The sequence below is a fragment of the Equus quagga genome, chromosome 1 (genome assembly GCF_021613505.1).
Source record: "Equus quagga isolate Etosha38 chromosome 1, UCLA_HA_Equagga_1.0, whole genome shotgun sequence".
Taxonomy (NCBI): domain Eukaryota; kingdom Metazoa; phylum Chordata; class Mammalia; order Perissodactyla; family Equidae; genus Equus; species Equus quagga.
The window spans coordinates 175,187,270-175,212,472 of NC_060267.1; the positions used below are offsets into that span (position 1 = coordinate 175,187,270).

Here is a 25,203-nt window from a genome sequence, read left to right on the forward strand (position 1 = left end):
TCACCCAAAGTCTAGCTTACCTAATAGATTACTGCTTTCTATTCTCTTTCCACAGTTCCAATATATAAATTACATTCTTGGAATCTACACATCAACATTGCTCTGGGGTCATTAAATACCGAATATTGTGACTACTTATTAGTACTCTAACAATCCGTTTCTCTCTCTCTCTCTCTCTCTCTCTCTCACACACACACACACACACACACTCGCACACACACAAAAGCCGCCAAATAACGTCCTCTGCCCCATGCAAATGTATTTTTGTTTATCTTGGGATGGGGGATTGGCACGGTCTTTGGGATGATGCAAACAGAAAGGTATCACAAACATGAACCATCAGCCACGTCAACAGTCCAGGCATGGGGGTGGGGAGGGATGCGGCTCTGGATAAGGAAAGTAAACAAGACGATGCGACCGCGGAGGCGGCTGGGACTGTGTGCACGGCGCGGAGGTGCTAGGACCTCCCCTCCGGCTTCGCCGCCTCTCGGGGAAGGCCGCCCGCAGCGCCCTGCGGAGGGAAGGGAAGCGCTCACTGCAGCCCTCCTCCCCGACTTCCCTTCCGAGCCGCGGGCGGCCTGCAGGCAGCCGAGCTGTCAGAACGCCGCGATACCCCGGCTCGGCCCGGACGCGCGGCCTGCGGCCGCGCCCCCATTCGGACAGAGGGTGACCTCAGCCCTCCGGGCCCCCTCCCTTCGCCGCTCAGCGGCCGGCGCCGGCAGAGAGCCGAGGCCGGAGAGCCCAGCGCCGGTGGAGGGCGGGCCGCGGGGCCCGGGTCCTCGGCTTCCCGGCCACCCCCGCTCGCTCACCCACCTGATGCTCTTTCACTACTTCGCTGAGGCAGGGATACCGCTCCGAGATCCATCGGTAAAACTTAGGGACTCCCATTTCGACCGTCCACACTGACTCCAGTCGGGGCGAAACCGAAACCAAACGCCCCGCCGGGGCCTACGCCGCAGCCTGCGGCCGTCGCTCCGCGGATGACACCACTCGGCCCGCCCGGCCGACCATAGAGAGGCCGCTGGCTAGAGCGGCCGCCGCCGAAGCCGCGCGGCCGGGGCGGGGCTGAACTACGGCTCGGCTCGCCGCAGCCGAGCGCCCGGGGCTGCTTTTCCCGGCGCCGCGGCGTTTGGCTGCGTGTGTTAGACTGGCTTCTGAAAATGTCAGTTGCTAGAGCTGTGCGCTGTAAGCCTCGCGAGGCCGCTGGAAGAGTACAGAACAATGAATTTTGTCCTGGTTGCTTCTGTGTCCCGGGCTTGCTAATCTCAGTATTTTTCAACACAGATTTGGAAAGGTCTGGTGATTTATTTGGTTTCGTTTGTTTATGTTTGGTGAGTGGGCAGGTTTTTTTCTTTGAGGAATATAAATCTCCAGCAACGTTTTGTTTAAAAACGTCCTTTTCCAAATTATTTGTTGAAAAAAATTTTCTAATTCCCCTCCACCCCCAACCCAGCTTCGTCCTTTAATTCTTAACCTTAAGCCTTCAATAGGAAATTATATAAGGTTTACTTTTCACATTCCTGCCTCCGCGTTATCGTGTTTTCCCCATCACACTTTCGACTGTACAAAAAAGTAGAATTCTATCAAATGAACACGTGAGATTACCTTTGTTATAAAAAGTTTTCCATTTATCTGAATGTAGTAACCTCATTGCTTTGTAATTAGCATGAATTAATGGAAACCTTCTGCAAGAAAACCTCCGAAAAAATTTAACCACATTAAAAAATTTTTAGATTTTGAAATCTCAGGAAATCTTAAGTATTGCTGTCTTCTAAGACCACTGGATTCTGCAATCTGGTACACTTTCAGTTGGCAGCATTTTTAAAATTACAGAATGTTTATATAATTTTCATATTCATGCTTGGCTTATGCGTTTTTACCTATCACACTTCCACAAGACAAAAAAAGAAAGTTTTATTAAGTGAACTTAATGATATGCTATTTATGTTTTTATCTCTTTTACCAGACTGTCAGTTCCTAAAAGGCAGGGGAAGTAGCTCTGTGCACAAATCTAGCACAGTGCTTTGTCCACAGTATTTATTCAATATAATGTCGCTGTTCAATGGAGTCCGTATGCTGGCTAGTACTTAAAATCAATGAAAGTCGTAAAATGAAATTAGGTTGACTTGTTTCTTGCAAATACATCTTTTTACAACATAAGAACATATGATGTTTCATTTCTCCAGTTATAATACACAGTATATATTAAGAAAGCAGTATATTTCTTAATGACAACATATATTATCTTAAATATTATTAACAATTAGGGAGAAATAATACGAGTTGCTCCGAGAACATGAAGAAACTGACGTACTTTGGAAATGAATAGATACATAAACCACACATTGATACCAAATGCATTAATTTTAGATAATTAACATATTCTTTGAGCTAATTTCATTTCACATATATGGGGTCCAACCAAGGTACATTTGGCATAGTAAGTTTTCATCAGTAGCTTCTTGTATAAGGTAATGCACGTGTCCTTCAATAGATAATGGTAGCCCTGTCACTCTATTTCGGGTCTTGATTACACCTTGCAGTCTCTGCTCGATGTCAAGAACATGAGTCTTTGCCTAAAAAGAAGAAATTGAAAATCATAAAGGCTAAGGACTCAATGACATGTGAATGTTGATAATTTGGAATTACTATGTTTCTGTTACTTAACAAATGTTAATATCATTTTACTGTTCATTACCCCTTTTCTAAGAGCAAATACAGACAAAAGAGAGAAGAAATGAAACAAATACAGTAATTTGAGATATTGATTTTAAGGCTTGCAATGCTGATCCAACATCAACTGCTTGGACATTTTTCTGGACTAAATGAAATACTGGGGAATCTCTTCCACATGATAATTCTAGAAAAATAATAATTTAAAAAAAATCTACCCTAGAAAAGAAACACTGGAAATATAGAACATCAGGAAAACAAGTGATAAAATAGCAGTATTAAGCCCTCATATATTAATAATCACTCTTGCCTTGTTAGGAAACAAGGAAAGCCTCAATAAATTTAAGAAGATTGAAATCATATTAAACATCTTTTCAAACCACAATGCTATGAAAATAGAAATCAACTACAAGAAAAAATTGGGCAAGTCACAAATATGTGGAGACTAAAAAACATGCTACTGAACAATTGGCTCAATGAAGACATCAAAGGAGAAATCAAAAAATACCTGACGACAACTGAAAATAAAAACAGAACATATGAACTCTTATGGGATGCAGCAAAAGTGGAGCTAAAAGGGAAATTTATAACAATACATGCCCACCTCAACAAATAAGAAAAATCCCAATAAGTAATCTTAAACTACACCTAACAGAACTGGAAGAAAAAGAACAAACAAAGCCCCAAGTCAGCAGAAGGGAAATAATAAAAATTAGAGCAGAAATAAATCAGATAGAGAGTAAAAAGACAATAGAAAGGATCAATGAAACTAAGAGCTGGTTCTTTGACAAGATAAAACTGACAAACCTTTAGCCAGATTCACTAAGAAAAAAAGAGAAAAGGCTCAAATAAATAAAATTAAAAATGAAATTACAACAGATACCAGAGAAATATAAAGGATTATAAGGGATTACTATTAAAAACTATATGCCAACAAATTGGATAACCTAGAAGAAATGCATAAATTCTTAGACTCATATAACCTCCCAATAGGGAATCAAGAAGAGAGAGAGAATCTGAATAGACCCATCCCAAGTAAAGAGAATGAAATAGTAATCAGAAACTTCCCCAAAAATAAGAGTCCAGGACCAGATGGCTTCCCTGGAGAATTCTACCAAACACTCAAAGAAGATTTAATACCGATCCTTGTCAAACTATTCCAAAAAACTGAAGATGGAACACTTCCTAACTCATTCTATGAGGCCAACATTACCCTGATACCAAAACCAGACAAGGACAACATAAAGAAGGAAAATTACAGGCCAACAGAGCTGCTGAACATAGATGCAAAAATCCTCAACAAAATATTGGCAAACCAAATACAGCAATACACCATGATCAAGTGGGATTTATACCAGAGACACGGGGATGGTTCAACATCTGCAAATCCAACAATGTGATACACTACATTAACAAAATGAGGAATAAAAACAACATGATCATCTCAACAGATGCAGAGAAAGCATTTGATAAGATCCAATATCCATTTATGATAGAAACTCTCAATAAGATGGGTATAGAAGGAAAGTACCTCAACATAATGAAGTCCATGTATGACAAACCCACAGCCTAAATCATACTTATATGATGAAAAACTGGAAGCCATCCCCTCTGAGAACAAGAACAAGACAAGGGTGCCCACTCTCGCCACTCCTAGTCAACACAGTACTGGAGTTTTTGGCCAGAGCAATTAGGCAAGAAAAAGAAATAAAAGGTATCCAAATTGGAAAGGAAGACGTAAAACTCTGTTTGCAGACGACATAATTATATATATAGAAAACCCTAAAAAAATCCATCAGAAAACTATTAGAAATAATGAACAACTATAGCAAAGTTGCAGGGTACAAAATCAACTTACAAAAATCAGTTGCATTTCTGTACACTAATAACAAACTAGCAGAAAGAGAAGTCAAGAATACCATCTGACTTACAATCTCAAAAAAGAATAAAATATCTAGGAATAAATTTAACCAAGGAGGTGAAATATCTATAAACTGAAAACGTAAGACAGTATTGAAAGAAGTCAAAGAAGACATGAAGAAATGGAACGGTAGTCTACACTCATGGATTGGAAGAATAAATGTAGTTAAAACGTCCATATTACCTAAGTAATCTACAGATTCAATGCAATCCTGATCAGAATGCCAATGACATTCTTCACAGAAATAGAACAAAGAATCCTAAAATTTATATGGAACAACAAAACAACCCAAATAGCAAAAGCAATCCTGAGAAAAAAGAACAAAGCTGGGGGCATCAGAATCCCTGACTTCAAAATATACTACAAAGCTATAAGTAATCAAAACAGCATGGTATGGGCACAAAAACAGACACACAGATCAATAGAACAGCATTGAAAGCCCAGAAATAAAACCACACATCTACAGACAGCTAATCTTCGACAAAGGAGCCAAGAACATCAATGGAGAAAGAAAAGTCTCTTCAATAAATGGTGTTGGGAAAACTGGACAGCCACATGCAAAAGAATGAAAGTATACCATTATCTTACATCATATACAAAAATTAGCTCAAAATGGATTAAAGACTTTAATGTAAGACCTGAAACCATAAAACTCCCAGAAGAAAATAAAGGCAGTACACTGTGACATCACTCTTAGCATCTTTTCAAATACCATGTCTACTCAGGCAAGGGATACAAAAGAAACAATAAACAAATGGGACTACATCAGACTAAAAAGCTTCTGCAAGGCAAAGGAAACTGTGAACAAAATGAAAGACAACTCACCAACTGGGAAAAAATATTTGCAAATCACATATCTGACAAGGGGTTAATTTCCAAAATCTATAAAGAATTTATGCAACTCAACAACAAAAAAACAAACAACCTGATCAAAAAATGGGCAGAGGGGGCCGGCCTGGTGGCGCAGCAGTTAAGTACGCATGTTCCGCTTCAGCGGCCCGGGGTGCGCCGGTTTGGGTCCCAAGTGCAGACATGGCATCACTTGGCACGCCATGCTGTGGTAGGTGTCCCACATACAAAGTAGAGGAAGATGGGCATGGATGTTAGCTCAGGGCCAGTCTTCCTCAGTGAAAAGAGGAGGATTGGCAGCAGTTAGCTCAGGGCTAACCTTCCTCAAAAAAAAAAAAAGACAAAGGATATGAACAGACATTTTTCCAAAGAAGGTATACAGATAGGCAATAGGCACATGAAAAAGATGCTTGACATCACTAATCATCAGGGAAATGCAAATCAAAACTACAATGAGATATCACCTTATACCTGTCAGAATGGCTATAATTAACAAGACACGAAAATAACAAATGTTAGAGAGGATGTGGAGAAAAGGGAACCCTCATACACTGCTGTTGGGAATGCAAACTAGTGGAGCCACTATGGAAAATAGTATGGAGATTTCTCAAAAAATTAAAAATAGAAATACCATATGATCCAGCTATCCCACTACTGGGTATTTATCTGAAGAATATGAAGTCAACAATACAAAGAGATATGCACCCCTATGTTCACTGCAACATTATACACAATAGCCAAGATGTAGAAGCAACTCAAGTGCCCACAGACTGATAAATGGATAAAGAAAATGTGTTATATATACAATGGAATACTACTCAGCTATAAAAAAACACAAAATCATCCCATTTGCAACAACATGGATGGACCTTGACAGTATTATGTTAAGCAAAATAAGCCAAACACCATATGATTTCACTCATATGTGGAAGATAAACAAACACATGGATAAAGTGTATAGATTAGTGTTTACCAGAGGGGAAGGGGGTGGGAGGGTGGACCAAAGAGATAGAGGGGCACATTTGTATGGTGACAGATAAGAACTAGACTATTGGTGGTAAGCACAATGAAGACTATACAGAAACTGATATGTAATAATGTACACCTGAAATTATACAATGTTATAAACCAATATGACCTCAATAAAGTAATTAAAAAAAAAACTAACGAGTGCTCTAAAGGCACTTAATGTTTGCATTAAACTTTTACACAAAGAAGAAAGTGGTTAATGACAGATTTATAATTTGGTTAATGAGAGAGCTTTTAAGACAAGAAATAATAAATAATACCTATACTTACATTAAAATATATATATATATATACACCTATCCTGAAAGTGTTTAAGACAAACATTTGAATGAATATTCTAATAATAGCAACAATATGCTAATACCTAATATTTAGATTATGTTTCTATGTGCAAATGGGAGTTCTAAGTGAGCTACTTGGAATTCTACACATTTCTCTCCATCAAGAAAGCATATCAGAATGCAAAAGTGAGAATGAAGTAATTACAAGAACAATCTTCAATCTATTCTAACTTATTGAAAATAACTATCTGCAAAATTTGAGGCTTCAACTAATATTAGTAAGGACTGAACTCTACATATTAAAGCTGAGATCCGCTGCTTTGCAAGTTCAGGCAATTTGTGTTCAAGTTTTTCCCACTCTATCTCATAATTGTCAACTGTCTATGTTTTGTGTTTTTTTAATTTTCCTTTCTCCCCAAAGGCCCCCAGTACATACTTGTGTATTTTCAGTTGTGGGTCCTTCTAGTTGTGGCATGTGGGATGCCCCCTCAGCATGGCCTGATGAGTGGTGCCATGTCTGCGCCCAGGATCCAAACTAGCGAAACCCTGGGCCACTGAAGTGGAGCACATGAACTTAACCACTTGGCCATTGGGCTGGCCCCATGAATTGTCTATGGTTAAACAAGTGTCTTGGACTCTGATTTTATTACACTAATGATAATAATGTTAACATTAGTAATGACAATAAAGAAAACTTATGGCATTGTCATACTAGAGAACTGGATTTCAGAGTATTCAATGGTCAGCCACTGATAGTATTTAGAATCAGTTTTCATTTGTAGAGATAAAGAGTATCAGCTCATATCAAGCTACATCTTCTACTAACCTTCTCATTGACAACTTCCCCAGTTTCATTCAGTGGTGCTTTGGAATGCCCTTTCACTGGTTTACTCCATTCCACAAGAGGATCATGTAGAAAAGTCTTTAAGACACTAAAATAGAAACAAATATTACGGTAATAATACAATGTTATCTTTGTAAAAAGAAATCTCACTAAAGTCAACACTTAAGGATGAGAAGCTAATGATAATATTCCTACAACACACATTACTACTGTTTTAATACAATGTGAAATTACTGTTTGGGGGTGAAGTGAGGGAAAGGAAAGGTTAGGGAGGGAAGAAGCAAGATAGAGGAGAGTCAGAGGTGTTCTTGGAGAGTAGAGTAAGATGAGTTTTGTGTGCCATCTCTAAATACATACTGTAAGCTGGTAAATGAATATTTATTGAATAAGTGAATTTTATCCCCTGCCATGTCTCCAATGACCATAAAATAGCTAAAGCTACCATATAGACCCAGCCCAGATCTTTCGACTGTGTTCTGGATGTCAAATCTAACTACTATGGGAAAAATCAACTTTGATATCTTGCAGGTACCTCAAATTCAATATTTTCAAAACAAAACTCATGAGCCTTCCCCAAACTATGTCTCCTATAATCCCCAAACCAGTAAAAAACAACATCATTCACTCATTTGCCCTGAAGAAAAATCCAGGAATCATCTTTGCCTCCTCTTCCTCTTAATACCCAATTCCACCTCCTAAAATCTCTTTAGAATCCCTCCAATTATCTCCATCTCCACTGTCACTACCTCATCCAATGCACCATCATTTTTTCCTGGGTTACTGCAACAGTCCTCTAATAGTTTCCTGTCCTCTAGCCCAAACTGGAACTGTAATTTTTCTACAGCACAAATCTGATAATCTCATTTCATTTCCTCCTCCTCTTCTTTTTTTAAATTTTCTTCTTAGAATCCTCTAATAACTTCCAGTTGTTCTCAGGGCAAAGTTTAAATGTGTAAACTGGCCTCATGTGGATCTTTCATAATCTAGCCCTGCTAGCATCATCTTAGCAGCACCTCCTTAAAGTCTACCCTTTAGAATACAGTATTGCATTTTTCAGGCAGGTCATGCCTTCACTTGCCTTGATATTTTTATCACTCAAAGCACTCTCTGCCCTTTGGCATGGTCAACCCTATTTATCTTTAAGGTCTCAATTACTTCCTCCAGAAATTATTTCCTCACTTCCCCAGACTAGTGGGGGCTCCTAGTAAATGTCTCACAAGACATTATACTTCCTCTTTCAGATAATTGCCTTTGCCTATATCTAACTAATTGTTCTACCATAATGCCTGGTAGACAGCTTTGAAGTAAAAAGGTGAATAAATGAGCTTTAAAAAACTACTTCCCACAGCTAACATTAGATTTAATGGTGAAAGACTGACTTCTTTACTCCTAAGATCAGGAATAAGATAAGGATGTAGACCTCTCACCACATCTACTCATCACTGATCTAGCTAGGGCAATTGGCAAGAAAAAGAAAAGGCACTGAGACTGGAAGGGAAGAAGTAAAACTTTATATGCAGATGACATGCTGTTGTTGAGAAAAAATCTTAAGGTATCTACAAAAAATAACTATTAGAACTAATAAGTTCAGTAAGATTGCAGGATATAAGATCAACATACAAATATCAGTTATATTTCTATACACTAGCAATAAACAATCCAAAAATGAAATTAAGAAAAAAATCCCATTTAGAATACATTAAAAAAGTAAAATACTTAGGAACATATTTTTAAAAGGTAAATACAAGACTTGCAAACTAAAAACTACAAAATGTTGAAAGAAATTAAAGACTTAAATAAATGGAAAGACATCCCATGTTCATGGATTAGAAGACTTAATATTGTTAAGATGTCACTATTCCTCAAATTGATTTACAGGTTCAACGCCATTCCTATCAAAATCCAGGCTTTTTGCAGAAATTGAAAAGACGATCTTAAAATGCATATGGAAATGCAAGGGACACGTAATAGCTAAACAATTTTGAAAAAGAAGAAAAGTTGGAGCACTCATTTCCTGATTTCAAAACTTACTACAAAGCTACAGTAATCAAGATAGTGAGTTGCTGGCATAAGGTTAGACATATAGATCAATGGAATAAAACTGAGAGTCCAGAAATAAACTTTTAGATATATGGTCAATTGATTTTCAACAATGTGCCAAGGCAATTAAATGGAGAAAAACAATCTTTTCAAAAAACGGTGCTGGGACAACTGGATATACACATTCAAACTAATAAATATAGACCCCATCACACTAGATACACAAAATAACTGAAAATGATCAAAGTGCTAAACATAAGGGCTAAAACTATAAAACACTTAGGAAAAAACACAGGTGCAATTCTTCATGACTTTGGATTTTACAGTAGTTTCTTAGATATGACACCAAAAGCACAAATAACAAGAACGAAAATAGAGAAATTGAACTTCATTAAAAGTAAAAACTTTTATGCTTCAAAGGGCATCATCAAGAAAGTGAAAAGACAACCCTCTAGAATACAGTATTGCATTTTGTATGAGAGAAAATGTTTGCAAATCATACATCTCATAAAGGTCTAGTATCCAGAATACATAAAGAACTCTTACAAATCAACAATCAAAACACAAATTATCCAATTAAAAAATGGACAAAGGAGGGGCTGGCCCTGTGGCTGAGTGGTTAAGTTTGCGCGCTCCACTGCAGGCGGCCCAGTGTTTCATTGCTTCGAATCCTGGGTGCGGACATGGCACTGCTCATCAAACCACGCTGGGGCAGCGTTCCACATACCACAACTAGAAGGACCCACAACAAAGAATATACAACTATGTACCGGGGGGCTTTGGGGAGAAAAAGGAAAAAATAAAATCTTAAAAAAAAAAAAAAAGGACAAAGGATTTGAATAGACATTTGTTTAAAGGAGATATAGAACTGACCAATGAACACATGAAAAGATGGTCATTATCATTGGTCATTAGGGAAATGCAAATTAAAAGCATAATAAGATACCATGTGATACCAACTAGGTTGGGTAAAATAAAAACAGACAATAACAAGTGTTGGTAAGGATGTGGAGAAACTAGAACCCTCAGACATTGCTGTGGGGATTGTAAAGTATTACAGCTGCTTTGGAAAACAGTTTGAAAGTTCCTCAAAATGTTAAGCTTAGAGTTAACACATGACCAGCAATCCTACTCCTACGTATACCCGAGAGAACTGAAAACATGTATCTACATAAAATTTGTTACTCAATGTTCATAGATACACTTCAGAATAGTGAAAAGGAGGGAACAATTCAAATGTCCATTAACTGATGAATGGATAAACAAGCTGTGGTATACCCACACAATGGAATATTATTTGTCAATAAAAAAGAATGAAGTACTGATACATGCTACAGCATGGATAAACCTTAAAAACATTAACTAAGTGAAAGAAGACAGACACAAAAGGCCACATGTTGTAAGATTTCATTTATATATGAAATGTCCACAATAAGCAAATCCATAGACAGAAGGTAAATTAGTGGTTGCTATGGAATGGCGGGGGAATAGGAGCGTGGAGTGACTGCTAATTTCTTTTGGGGGTGATGAAAAGGTTTCATAATTAGATAGCAGTGATGGTTCCACAATCTTGTGAATATACTAAAACCACTGTACTGTGTACCTTAAGAGTGAATTTTATAGTATGTAAATTATATCTTAATAAAGCTATTAATAAAAAAATCTACTTCAACCAATGTAAAGTGGCTTCTATATAAAGAAAACATACTTAGGAACCAATAATTGCATTCAAAGTTACCGTTAAATTATTTACAAAATATAGATGACTACCTCATTAAAGGCTCTCTCTGATCTCGCATCAGCCTCATTGTAACTTCACAAGCTCTTCGAAAAAGACCTTCTGTTCCCATAGGACCCATTCCATTAACCATATTATGAGTCAGGCGAAATGGAACAATTTCTGGAACTTCAAAGGTTTCTCCCTTAAAGCAATGCATTTCATTAAAAATTAACAGGGTTGTTAAAACTTTAAAATATTTATGCAAAAAATTTAGAACTTCACATCTAGACCCTTTTAGCAAAGAGCAAACATACTCTCAAAATAGTTGTATTTGTAACTCTGTTAGAGGCCTAGATCACGAAGGAGCTGTATGACTCTTTCTTTGCTTTTGGGGAACTTAAATACAACCGCTTGGATAAGATCTAGAGGACGGATGGACTCACCTTTCAGTGAATTACTATAGTGAATAACATTATAGAGAAATTTTTATGCATTCAATCTTTAGTCTTATATTAACTTCCTTCATGTCGTTCTTGAATAATATAAAGTACAAATAAATATTCTCATATTTTTCTTCTTTTCTTTAAGAGTTTCACTTTTAAACAGGAGGGGAAAAGCAATAGCCAAGTGTTAGAAGCTCACATCCCTCAGACAGGAAATGTTACAAGTAATATAAAGAAGTCCAGTTCATTTATTTTTCACCATTCTCTAACCTGCCTTTCCTAGGGCTTTTTCATCCCTCCAATCAGTTTCCCTAAATTTCTCTCTTATATGATTTAACCTATACTAGTGCTTTATCTTTAATTTGTTCTGTTGGGTCTGTGATCTTTCTTGGTTATAGCAGAAAGCAACCCAAAGAGAATGGAGATGAAGAAAAAAGTGAGTTTACCTACCAATCTGCCTTCCAGGATCACAAATTGGAAAATTGGAGGGGGCCTTATGGAGAATCCCATCACCTTACTTTATTCTCAGGCCCCACTCTAGATTTACACAATCTGAATGTCCTGGGATGTTTCCTAGGTATCTGCACTTTTAAAAGGACTCAATGATTCTGATATGCTGCCAGGTTTGGAAATAATCACATTAAACTACTCTGTCTCTGTAAAACTGAATCTCAGTAAAATGAACTGATCTGCCCATGTTCATACAAGTAAGAACTAACTGAGTTAGAACTTGAACACATGCTTTTGGACTTCCAAGTTCAGTGCTGGTTTTACTACATCAATCTTCTGAGTTCTCTCTATCCTAAGTTGCTTTACTGAGGGCTATGGGATCCACTGATCAAAACCAGTCAACAAACTCTCAGTGTGACTCAGCTGTGACCATAATTGCTACCAAGGCATATGTCTATGAAGAACAGCTGTTGATGAAGGGAAATCAGTAGAAAATATACAATTAACTAGAGTAAGTCACATCACATACCTTATTAAAGAGACAGTTGAAATCCACATGTACACATTCACCAGTCAAAGAATCAAAGAGGATGTTTTCACCATGACGGTCTCCAAGGCCCAGGATATAACCAACCATTGACATAACTGCAGTGGAACGGCAGTATGCTGATCTGCTACTGTACCTGAAAGAAACACAAAGCCTATCAAATATCCTTATGTCATATGAGGCAACATAAATCTAAAACATTTTTTAAAATCCAACCATAATAATGTATTATATTCTTGGTAACTTACCATGATGTAGGATCAGGGAATGTTCTCAGAAACCACTCATGAAAAACAGGAGGATGCCTAGGTAGGAGAAATTCTCGGAATACTTTGAGTTTTTCAGACAAAGCTGCCGCCTTTGGTAGCATACACTGGCGAAGTTCTTTCCCTGTCATATAAACTCCTGCAAGGTAGAGTGATTTCTATTAATTACACAAGCCAAATAAGAAAAGGCGCAATTTTTTTTGTTCAAATAGGACAGGAAACATCTTCTTTTATTCCAACTGCTTATCAAAAGCAATAATAAATGGAAAATTTTCAATTATTCATAAGTAAATTTATCTTGACACTATAATAAACAATAAACACATTACCTTAATACTTATCCAAAGTGAAGCCTCTTGATGATAATTAACGTCAACCAAAACCAATGTTGTGGAATCAACTCCAGAAGATACCACTCAGAATAAACCTAACGTGAATAGTGCCCATGCAATTGTAAAAATGCTGCAGGCCTCATTAAAATTATAGTGATCTTGTTGTTAGTCAGCATGTAGTATAGGTCCACATTGAATTATTACTAAGAAACCTACAACGGTGCTCTGAAATAATTTACTCTGTGTGAGGGCTAGCCTATAAGATTCATAGTATACCTGATTCTTAAGCTAATCTTATACAATGCAAATCATCTGGGGAAGCAGAAGTTTCATTCTAGCTAAATTCCCTTTTCTTTCGCTGATAGTGAAAAATTAGCTCTCATTAGCTACAATATATTTACTTATTTGCTAAAGTCTAGTATATACAAAAAGTAGTTTCAGAATTGCTAACCAATAACTCTGTGAAAAACAAATTTCAAATACACTTTTGTAAGCTACCTTAAATTCTTTAGAGATGAAGATAGAAAAGGAACCAAAACATAAGAAGGGGGGGGCCAGCCCCGTCGCCAAGTGGTTAAGTTCGCGAGCTTTGCTTCGGCTGCCCAGGGTTTCTCCAGTCCGGATCCTGGGCACGGACATGGCACCACTCATCAAGCCATGCTGAGGCGGTGTCCCACATGCCACAGATAGAAGGACCCACAACTAAAAATACACAAGTATGTACGGGGGGTTTTGGGGAGAAAAAGGAAAAATAAAATCTTTAAAATAAGTGAAAAAAAAATGCATAAGAAAGGAAGGAAAACACTTAAGTACTGCTGTATATAGAATCTCATTTGACCTAAAAGTTTCACTATGGCTTATACCAAAAAAATATACAATGACATACGTTAATAACAATTATACCCATATTATATGTGTTAGCAGTTATTATACCTATATTATATACTCATATTGTAAGAATTAATTTTAGTACCCTTTTCCTTATATAGTTTGGTCAGAATAGGTCTCAAACCAGCAGTGTTGTTAACCCATTCAATAATCCCACATTCATCATTCAGTGGAATAACTGCGTATGTTCGGATATGAAGTTCTCTTCTACGAGATTCTGCATCTTTTCTTAAGCACTGTTAAAAAAACACACACATAAACTTAAAAATTAAAAATTTCTAAACGGTATGTGAAATATATCTAGAGATTGTTCATTTTATAGCAATTTCGTCAATGAAAGATTACTATGAAGTAGAGGAATAATTCCTCATAATGGTAGTGCAGGAAACTACTATGAGAGCATCCCTAATATATTTCCAAATCATTAAAGATGTCTTCCAAATCATTAGAGTCCTTCTTTTTAATTATTCACTATGAATTTGACCATACTGTGTTCAAAAATATTATAGTTGTATATTTGACAATGACAAAATACTCTCTTATTTTTTATTGCTTTCAAGATATTACTGAAACACTAAGTACTTAGGCACAGAGACTGTTTAATTTTGATTATCTCAAAAATGCATGAACAAAAGAGTATGAGTTTTATGATATCTCCAAAATATATTTCTTACTCTTGCAGATTAACATTACAGCTTCACTTGAAAAATTATCTCCTAGCAGAAGAAAGCTTTTCATATCTCATCTGATTAATCCTGAAATATATTAGGTAAGGATAAATAGTATTTTGTTTAATTCTGGAACGATGTGAAATAAACTAAGCACACATCTAAAATTGTAACCTGTTCAATTCAAAACTGCAATTACTGATGAAAAACACATTTTAAACTCTGGGAATAAGTATGCTACATAAATGTGAACAAAACAATACGGCATGAGAATCACATGTAAAAATCAGTGTGTGGCTTTCTAGACTAGCATAGTAAGACTGTAGTTTTTCACCATCAGGCTATTTTATTTGACCACGTTAATGTGGGGGAACAGTAATGAAATAACTTAATCAGTAACAAAGCGAATTAAGATAAATTTATAAATAAAAGCCAGGCCATTTCATACTCCCAACCAGAAAAACACTCAGGGAGCTTCGGGACGAACATACTACTGATTTAAGAGTCAGTAAATTAAGTTACCATTTACGAAACAATGTTTTAAATAAAAAATATTCCTTCCCTTCACATTGCCTTTGAAATGGGTTTTTAATGTGGTATTAATTTTTTAATTTTTTTTAGTTAAACTAAGTGTAAATCATAATTGTCCTTTTTTAAAAAATGATCTCATCTGCTGCTATATCTTTTCTATGTTAAAGGTCCGTAACTTTTCCTGCTAATAACAGAGGTACCAGTGAAATGTGGGGAGGGGATGGAAAGAAGGGACAAAAAGCTTACAGAAAAATAGTAAGATTTCATCTTTCCACAATATGGTTTAATTTTCACCAATGGAAAAAACAGATCCTATGCATTTATAAATACCTGGCTACAGAATAATTCAAAATACCTAAGCCCATACATTTATAATAACCATTTAATGAAATTTCTCAGAGCATCTCTGGTAAAAATCAAGCACTTAGCAATAGAAATGAAAAAATTACTAATGATCACCTTTAAACAGCATGTTGGTAAACATAGAACCTAATTTTTTTCTAGAACTAAAACAAAAAATATAAATAAATCTGATAGAAAAAGTATATTATAGATAATGTAAACATTAAATAAAAATATTTTACCTCTTTAATATGTCTTATACATTTTTTTCAACATGCTAAAAGTATCTTATTTTTAAAAAATTAAGTGAAACCAGCATTCCACTTCTGGGTACATACTCAAAAGACTGAAAGCAAGGACCTGAATAGATATTTGTATACCTCTGTTCATAGCAGCATTATTCACAATACCCAAAAGGTGGAAGCAACTCAAGTGTCCAGTGATGGGTGAATGGATAAACAAAATGTGGCACTTATACGAGCTATCTAGAGTAGTCAAATTTATAGAGAGAGAAAGCAGAATGGTGGTTACCATAGCCTGGGGGCATGGGGAATAGGGAGTTATTGTTTAATGGATACAGAGTTTCAGTGTGGGAAGATGAAAAAGTTCTGGAGAGTGATGGTGGTGATGGTTGCACAACAATGTGACTGTACTTAATGCCACTTAACTGAAGTGGGCAGTTAAAAATGGTTAAGTTGGTAAATTTTATGTTATGCATATTTTATCCTCCCCTCCAAAATTAACTGAAAATGAAATGAAAGGCGGTACATTTCATTCCCTCTTTTTTTTTTACATTATGTAAGTTCAGGTATACATTATTATATTTCGATTTCTGAATAGACTACGTCGTGTTTACTACTCAAAGTCTAATTGCCATCCATTATTGTACACACGTGCCCTTTTACCTCTTTCACCCTCCTTTTTAAGAGTGATCTATTTACATACTGAAAAACCCATATCACAGTGATAGTAATTCTAAAATAAAAGCAAACCATCTCCAAACCTTATTAATCAAGGAATTGAATTCCATTAGTCTACAATCCTTTCTCAGATCATCTTTTGGCTTACACATCATGATGTAGAACTTTCCATCTGATCCTTTTAAAGAGATCTTCTTTGGTTTCTGAAGAGAAGCAAGAATTTCCACCTAAAAGATAAGTTATATACAAATTAAGGTCAAAAATTCTTTGTTTAAATTTCTATATATGATATAAATGCTGTGTTACATAACATAATAAAAAGAAAAATAATATAATAGCCCATATTATGCAGCAAATTTTTTATTTTAACAACTTCTTTTATCTTAATTATCTATGATAAGAATGGTTGCCCATGAGTATAGACACATTTTCACCCATTAGGGACGGCTATGAAGTAAAGGATTATTTTATCAGCAATATAAGTACATACACATCCAAATTTAGGCAGCCCCTTAAAGCAGTCATAATGTTTAAAAGATTTTTGAAACAGTTTTTTAGTACCCTTTTTCAGAGCCTGAAACACTGTTTTTAAATGTTTTTAATGGTAAGAAATGTTTATCAATTGAAGGTAACTTGATTTTTGAAAAAAACTCCTCCAAAATCAAGTCTACCTGATGAGGTGAGTAAATAAGCTGAATACTATTCTTAAGTTAAAAACAAAGCATGGGGGCTGGCCCAGTGGCACAGCAGTTAAGTGCGCATGTTCTGCTTCTCGGCGGCCCGGGGTTCACCTGTTCAGATCCCAGGTGCAGACATGGCACCGCTTTGCAAACACCATGCTGTGGTAGGTGTCCCATGCATAAAGTAGAGGAAAATGGGCATGGATGCTAGCTCAGGGCCAGTCTTCCTCAGCAAAAAGAGGAGGATTGGCAGTAGTTAGCTCAGAGCCAATCTTCCTCAAAAGCAACAATAACAACAACAACAAAAAAACAAAGCACGACGATAAGTAATAAGAATGATTTCATTGGTTTTGTAACTGGCTCTGAAGCAGTTAAACAAACGTTTTCAGCCATGGAAGTATTGGAATATAGAGTTTTGAAAAGTATTTACTTAGAAGTGCTCTATTACCGTTTCTTTAAAATAGTCATATATCATACTTCAAAATCAAGAATCAAGCTTGTCCTAACTGAATTTCACTTTCTCCCAAAATACAAACAAAAAGTTACATTTTGTTCTCCATTTGTAGGACAAAAGAAGAATAGGGAAAAATCAAATTGTAAAGAAAATCAAGATTACAGTCATGCTACAACAATATGATCTTCTGAAAAATCAAAATAGTAGGCTGAACATGGGATTTTTTTTTTTTTTTTGCTTATTTTTAATATCCATGATGGCAGCTTTAAGCAATGCTGAGCTATCCACCTGGGCCATCTGAATTAGCTCTCTAGGGACAAGTCCTTATTTTTTTTTTCTTTTTTTTTTCTTTGGTGCTTTGATTACAAAGATGCATTGGACTGGTCTGTTTTCCTAAACTCTATTATTTTTAAGGTGCAATTTTTTTTTAAAGATTTTATTTTTTTTCCTTTTTCTCCCCAAAGCCCCCCAGTACATAGTTGTATATTCTTAGTTGTGGGTCCTTCTAGTTGTGGCAGAACATGGGATTTTTGGCACTTAATTTTGTCCCAGGAGTATAAGAGTTTTACTTTTCCATATTTCCAATTATTTTTTTCTTTGCAAATAAAATTCACTTAGTCTCGGAGAAAAACACTTTTGAACTTAATTTTAAAATTTTAACTTAACTAAATTTTAAAAACGTAATTACAGTTATGTAAAACTGAAGTTTACCGTATCATCAAAGCTTGCAATATAAGCCCAGTGCCCAGGAAATGGATCATGGTTAGCATGGGCACCCGGAATTGATGGAAGAGTAGGTATCATGACTGATTGTAAAGGAATGAGGATTTCACTAAATGTTGCTTCTTCTACCAGCTTTTTAAGCATTTTAAAGTGAGTGCTCATGCTTAATGTGGAACTACTTCCATCCACCTGGGGGAAAAAAACAGTACATTTTAATTTCTCTGTTTACCTGGATTTACAGAACCATTAACCCTTAATTTTACCCAAAACAAAAATTTCACTTCTACTATATCATAATTACAATGGTTTAGCTATCTGTAGTTTTCTAAGTATTTTTATACATCATCTCACTTTAATCTCTCTGTACTCTTTTACCTCATCAGTAATAGGACCTACATCATAGGACTGTTAAATGACTAAAGGAGATAATAGGGGCCTACAATTTATTATCAGACATTACAAACTCCAAAGAGCTCTGTAAATCAAACTTGTTTTTTATACCAAATCTCATTTGGCAGCAAAATACCTGAACTTTTCCCTTAGTGCAAAGATTAATATGTTTCACTGCAGAAATAATTACGTAGCTGATTACAGGATACTCTACCAGATGACTCTCAGTGGTATTAATATAAAGTATATGGACTGTATTACCTTTAAAAATCTGAAAAACTTTGAATTCCTACATGTAGCTAGCCAAAAAGGTTTAGATGAAGAACTGTAAACTTGTACATGTAAATCACTTAGAAAAGTGCCAGTGTTTAATAAACGTTGGCCATTATCTTAATACTGTCACTGATAATGTCAACTGCATCAGAGGTGAAATGGGATTAATGCAGATAGCAAAAACAGATTACTCTTTCAAGATTTTTTTGATGAAGGGAAGGTGAGAAGCAGGATACTCTGTATTTTCTCATCTATAGACAGTTAATAGAGTGAATATGTGCAAAGTGAAATGTAGCTATTTACCTTATAAAGAGTCTCCCTCTCCCTCCTTATCGCTACCTCATCCCCACTTTTACCTTTCCCACACATTCTTTATGGCTTTGTTCCCTCTAATTCCCTAGGTAAAATAGTAGACTACTCTTGTATGTCCCTATTCTAGCCATAAGTCTACTGAAAAAAGTGGTTATTACACAGATGATAACCATTTGCTCAGCTCCCTAGGAGACTATGAGCGCTTGAAGGCACGAGAACATGTCTTATTCATCTTTGTTTCCCTCAGCACAGTGCTTGCCCCCTGGTAGGAAATGAAATATGTACCGAAAGAAAGAAAACAAAAACTCCAAAATTCTTTCCTCTCATGTATGTAGGCTAATGTACATAAGTTTTAAAAGTTTAAAGATATGACAGAAAACAATCACAGAGACAACTTTAAATGAGTGTTTTATAGACTTACATTTTTAAGGCTTATTTAATATCTTCTACTTAAAATTATTTGTAATGAATATGTATAATATACTCTCAGAAGAATTTATATTAAGAAAAACTTTTAGAAATTTAGAGGATTTCAGAGAGGGACGTATGTTAGAAATTTAAAAAATAGGTTTATTAAGATAAACTGCACATATTTAAAGGATACAATTTGATAACTTTTGATATACATGTATACCAACATATGTTAGAATTTTATTTTCATTAATCAAATGAAAGAAAACCAGCTAAAATAATCTAGAAGTTCTGTATAAAATTATCCAACACTGGTCTATAAGTAGTAAGATTTACGAGAGTACCGGTTTATTGCACAATTCTAGAAGCTTATCTGTTAGGCGAGTTGCATCTCCGACAAACTTTTCTAAGGATTTCTTCATATGAATAGCTTTGTTTAGAATTTCCTTGCATCTGTTCACACGCATGGGATAAGAAGACTGTCACAAAAAAAAGTTAAATGGAATTTTATACAAGATTTTTAAGAGACAACAAAACTTTTGATTGACAAAAATCAACTTAAGTATTCATGACGAGAGTTTACACTGATACAAATTTTCTAGAAATCAATTTGGCAATACTACCAATAGTCATAAAAATGCTGCTATCCTATGATCTGATGAATTCCCCTCTTAGGATTCACCCTGAAGAAATCATCAGAAATGAGAATATAGATGTGTCTAGATGTATTACAACAGCAAAGAAATGGAAAGAACCTTAATGAACAGCAATAGTTAAATAAATTTTAGATGGCTAACTACTATAAAATTTTATATAATTATTACAATTGTGTCTTCAAGGAATATTTAATAACATGATAATCTTAAGCGGAAAATATGAAATTACATGTCTGTGTAATCCAAATTAGGGTTAAAATATGCATAGAACAGAAACGTACAAAAATATATCAAAGTATTAATGAATGGGGGCCAGCCTGGTGGCATATCAGTTAAGTTCGCACGCTCCACTTCAGCGGCCTGGGGTTCGCCAGTTCAGATCTCAGGCGCGGACCCATGCACTGCCGATCAAGCCACGCTGTGACAGATGTCCCACATATAAAGTAAAGAGGAAGATGGGCATGGATCTTAGCTCAGGGCTATTCTTCCTCAACAAAAAGAGGAGGATTGGCAGTGGATGTTAGCTCAGGGCTAATCTTCCTCAAAAAAAAAAAAAAATTAATGAATAGTAGAGAGAATTTTAATCTTTTTTATATCTCTGTATATTTTCTAAATCCTCTAAAATATTTGTTAATTAAATATATTTACCAGCTTGTAAATTCCCATTAATGCAATAAGATTTTTCTAGTATTAATAGTTCAGGTACTTTGGATTAAACACTTGGAAAAAACAGGTTACTGTTTTACACCAAGCACTAACAGTTTACTAGTTTTCATAAAGAAAACCCATGCTGAATTTGTTGATCTTATACTAGTCACTTCCTTTAATATGGTAAATATTTCTGAATTTTAAAAGAGACATAATGTTATAATTTCTCTTTTTTAAGTATTTAAAATTTATGTTTTGCTACACATCTAATATAAGAGTGAAACCTTGGAACTTGAATCTGCATATTAGCATTACATTATCAATGCCATATAAAATGGAAAATGACACTGTTGCGATTAATGTATTACCTTTGACACAGCTGTCATCATCCACATTGCTTGTTGAGGATAGGCCAGAAACACTTTGGCTATAATTTCCATCAAGACAACAAAAACTTCATCATGAGAATGACATATTCGGGAGATCAATTGTGAAAAAGCAGTCAAAAACTGATATGGAGCTAAGTGATTTGTGTGCTCTGTGATAACTTTGTTTATTTTAGCTAAATCATTTCTCATTTGTACACGATCAGAGCGGCTAGCTGGAGAAAAAAAATCAAAGTTAAAAAAATAGTAAAGAACAACATAGCATATCAGTTCACTTCACAGAAGAAAAATTTTGTCCTAAAAACAGCTTTAAGATATATGTTATTCCTATTTTCAAAGCTAGATAATTTGCCAATTTGTGAAAAGACAGTTTTCTTTGTCCAAGTGGGAAAACATATTTAGGGCCATTGAGAAACTCAAGGGCTTTAAATTTTCACTAGAAACAAACAGAACAAGCCACATCCACTGTAATTTTTATGGAAAGTTATTTGGCTTAAACTAATATCCTTCAATGCATGTTAGGTCATCAAGGAATGAGCACATTTGCACTCATAGGCCCTGAGCTCTAACTACCTAAAAAGTCTATGTTTCTACTTTCCCTTCTTCTTAACATTTAGTTTCTTGCTCACGCTTTTATAAAATTTTAATGGTCAAATTCATTCCTAGCTTTTAATGTTAGACTGTCAAGCCAAATCTGACTTTATACTCAAATTATAAACCTTAAAATTCCTTAAAATTATCACATACAAAATTATACCTTTTTCCCATTCGTACGCCTTAGCACCAAAATCAAGCCATAGTGATAACATTCGTGGCATAGATTGATATATAAATTGATTTCCGTACTGCAGAGATCTGCAATTACACAGAAAGATACTATTAACATACAGTAGTCCCCCCTTATCTGAGGTTTCGCTTTCCGTGGTTACAGTTACCTGAGGTCAACCGTGGTCTAAAAATATTTAATGGAAAATTCCAGAAATAAGCAATTCATAAGTTTTAAACTGCAGGCTAGTCTGAGTAGTGTGATGAAATTTCGTGCCATCCCGCTCTGTCCCAACCAGGACGTAAATCATCCCTTTGTCTGGTGTATCCATGCTGTATATGTTACCCGCCATTAGTCACTTAGTAGCCATTTGGGTTATCAGATTGACTGTCAGGGTATCACAGTGCTTGTGTTCAAGGAACCCTTATTTTACTTAATAATGGTCTCAAGGGCAAGAGTAGAGATGCTGGCAATTCAGATACGCCAAAGAGAAAGTGTGAAGTATTTCCTTTAAGTGAAAAGGTAAAGGTTCTAGAATTAATGAGAAAAAAAATTATGTTGAGGTTGCTAAGATCTATGGTAACTTTTATTAGAGTATATTGTTATAACTGTTCTATTTTATTATTAGCTATTGTTGTTAATTTCTTACTGTGCCTAACTGATAAATTAAACTTTATCATAGGTATGTGCGTATAGGAAAAAACATAGTATATATAGGGTTTGGTACCATCCGCATTTTCAGGCATCTACTGGGGGGTCTTGAAACATATCCCCTGAGGATAAGAGGTGACTACAGGAGTATTCTTTTTTATGTTATATGAATTAAAATGTAAAGACTTTAAACTACTACTTGAGTAAAATACAGTTTTCTGACAAAAACTATGGTATCAGTATTTTTTCCTAGCAGCTTCAACTCCTCTCTCTCCTTTTTTTTTCTATGTTCCTCACCAAGCTCTATATTGCCTATACCAAAAATAGTACAAGTTGTGACTAGTCAGAGTCTTGTCAACACTTCTTTCAAAGTGCCCTGAGGACCTGTGCCTTTACTCGCATTCCATGGCCACAAGTCTAGGTCAGGCTCAATCACTCCATTTCTGGGAAATTATAATAACTTACTCCCCCTAATTCCAGATTTCTTCCCTTCAATAAATTCCAGACTAACATTCCTAAAATTCTAACTTTACCATGATCTCCCCCTGTTCAAAAACAGGCAGCAAGTACCTATAGATCAAGGCTATATGAACAACTTTGCCTGGGATTCAAATATTCACAATCTTGTTCTTTCTAACTTTCCAATCTTGGTCTCTTGCTACTCACCAGCATACAACTTTCATCAAGTCCAATTTCCTTACTATCCTCCGAACAAACCACTCAACTCTGTTTCTCTGCCAAATCTGTGAAAAATTAGTAATGTCCTCTCCTTTTTGAATTTAATTATTCTTCCAAATCCTACCTTTTCATGAGGTCTACCAGACTTCTGTAGCAATGCAGGACAAAGATGTATACTTTTGAAATCATGAAGCCAGTGGCTTGAGTTTTGACTTCAGATTTGCCCAAAATCCATGACTTCTGGACACGTTTGGTTCATTTTTGGTAGCTTGGTAGTACCAAAAAAGATCTTTCTGATATTGATACCATTTACTTTGATATCTGATCACTATGTACCATTATTGAAATGTCCTGTGTATTTACGGTTTCTCTATCTAATTGGACTGTAGCTCCTTGAAGGCAAACACTGACGCTTAATCAGTAATAACACAGTAGTTGAATCACTCAGAGGATAAGTAAGTCTCAATGGCTAAGTTTACTCCTTTAAGCATCCAAATGTTTTATTTCAAATACAGCGGATATATTCTAAAATAGCCTTACTTTCCTAAACTGTACTTTTAAAAATCTCACACTATACCTAACAGTTTTATACACATCAAGGACTCTAAATAACTCGTTTTAGAAGAAATGTATTAAATAAATTCTATATACCAATGCACATGACATATGCTAAGAATACAGAGCAAATGAAAGTTATTACTCATTTTAAAAAAGAAAACTGCATTTAATAACTGTCTTCTGCTTATGCTTTCACTTCAAAATGCTAATACACAGGGCATTCTACCTCAATAACAAGCCATTGATAATCATTAATAAAGAAAATTTAGTTTGGATTTTATAAAACTTGAATTTCATTTTCGGAAGAAATGCTTGGCCAAATCTTGCCATCCTAACACCAATGATAAACAAATATTGCTTTGATTCCTGAGAATACTGAACTGAGAAGTCAAAATACCTAACAGCAACTTTAAATAGACTTATTGCTCTGAAGTAAGTTATCCTTCACTGTAAAGCAATGGTACATGAATATGGGAAGAAGAATGAGTGGAATGTCATTATTACTTCTTAGGAATTAATAATTTGTGAAAACATAAACAGTAGGCATGAGACAATATACTATTTGCCTACAGTATATATAAAATATATACTATATAAAATTGTTATATTTTACTCATATATAAATATTGTTATATTTTATATATATAAAATTGTTACATATATAAAATTGTTACATTTTACCTATTATCTAGTTTAAGAGATAAGCTCTTTCTACAAATCTAATGTTAAAACCATTTTCATACACACTACTTCTTGGCAGAATGGGCTGGAAGGAAACATTCCATTGGCAATTAAATACAACCATTAAATAGATTTATGATCTTCTGGAATTCTAGGGAGGAGACTCAAACGACAAGGGTCTGGAACAGGAAG

The 25,203-nt window shown here is 35.4% G+C and overlaps 2 protein-coding genes across 6 annotated transcripts in view; both read right to left on the minus strand.

The window, feature by feature from the left end:
* XRN1 (5'-3' exoribonuclease 1) overlaps window positions 1-1,528 on the minus strand; it is a 113,494-nt gene extending 111,966 nt beyond the window's left edge. Inside the window, 1 exon segment of the mRNA XM_046681041.1 lies at window positions 814-1,528. Coding sequence (XP_046536997.1) covers window positions 814-888 — 75 coding nt within the window. The 5' untranslated portion in view covers window positions 889-1,528.
* Window positions 1,529-2,111: 583 nt separating this feature from the next.
* ATR (ATR serine/threonine kinase) overlaps window positions 2,112-25,203 on the minus strand; it is a 108,704-nt gene continuing 85,612 nt past the window's right edge. For 4 of the 5 annotated variants that reach the window (XM_046681002.1, XM_046681011.1, XM_046681022.1 and 1 more), the window contains 11 exons: window positions 22,435-22,532; window positions 21,660-21,892; window positions 20,332-20,466; window positions 18,590-18,790; window positions 16,828-16,971; window positions 14,369-14,519; window positions 13,046-13,202; window positions 12,780-12,933; window positions 11,408-11,559; window positions 7,580-7,685; window positions 2,112-2,576 (listed from right to left, as the gene is read on the minus strand). In XM_046681002.1, coding sequence (XP_046536958.1) covers window positions 2,403-2,576; window positions 7,580-7,685; window positions 11,408-11,559; window positions 12,780-12,933; window positions 13,046-13,202; window positions 14,369-14,519; window positions 16,828-16,971; window positions 18,590-18,790; window positions 20,332-20,466; window positions 21,660-21,892; window positions 22,435-22,532 — 1,705 coding nt within the window. In that variant the 3' untranslated portion in view covers window positions 2,112-2,402. Of the gene's footprint in view, window positions 2,577-7,579; window positions 7,686-11,407; window positions 11,560-12,779; window positions 12,934-13,045; window positions 13,203-14,368; window positions 14,520-16,827; window positions 16,972-18,589; window positions 18,791-20,331; window positions 20,467-21,659; window positions 21,893-22,434; window positions 22,533-25,203 lie in introns of those variants that run through there. The other variant, XR_006891455.1, reaches the window with a different exon arrangement.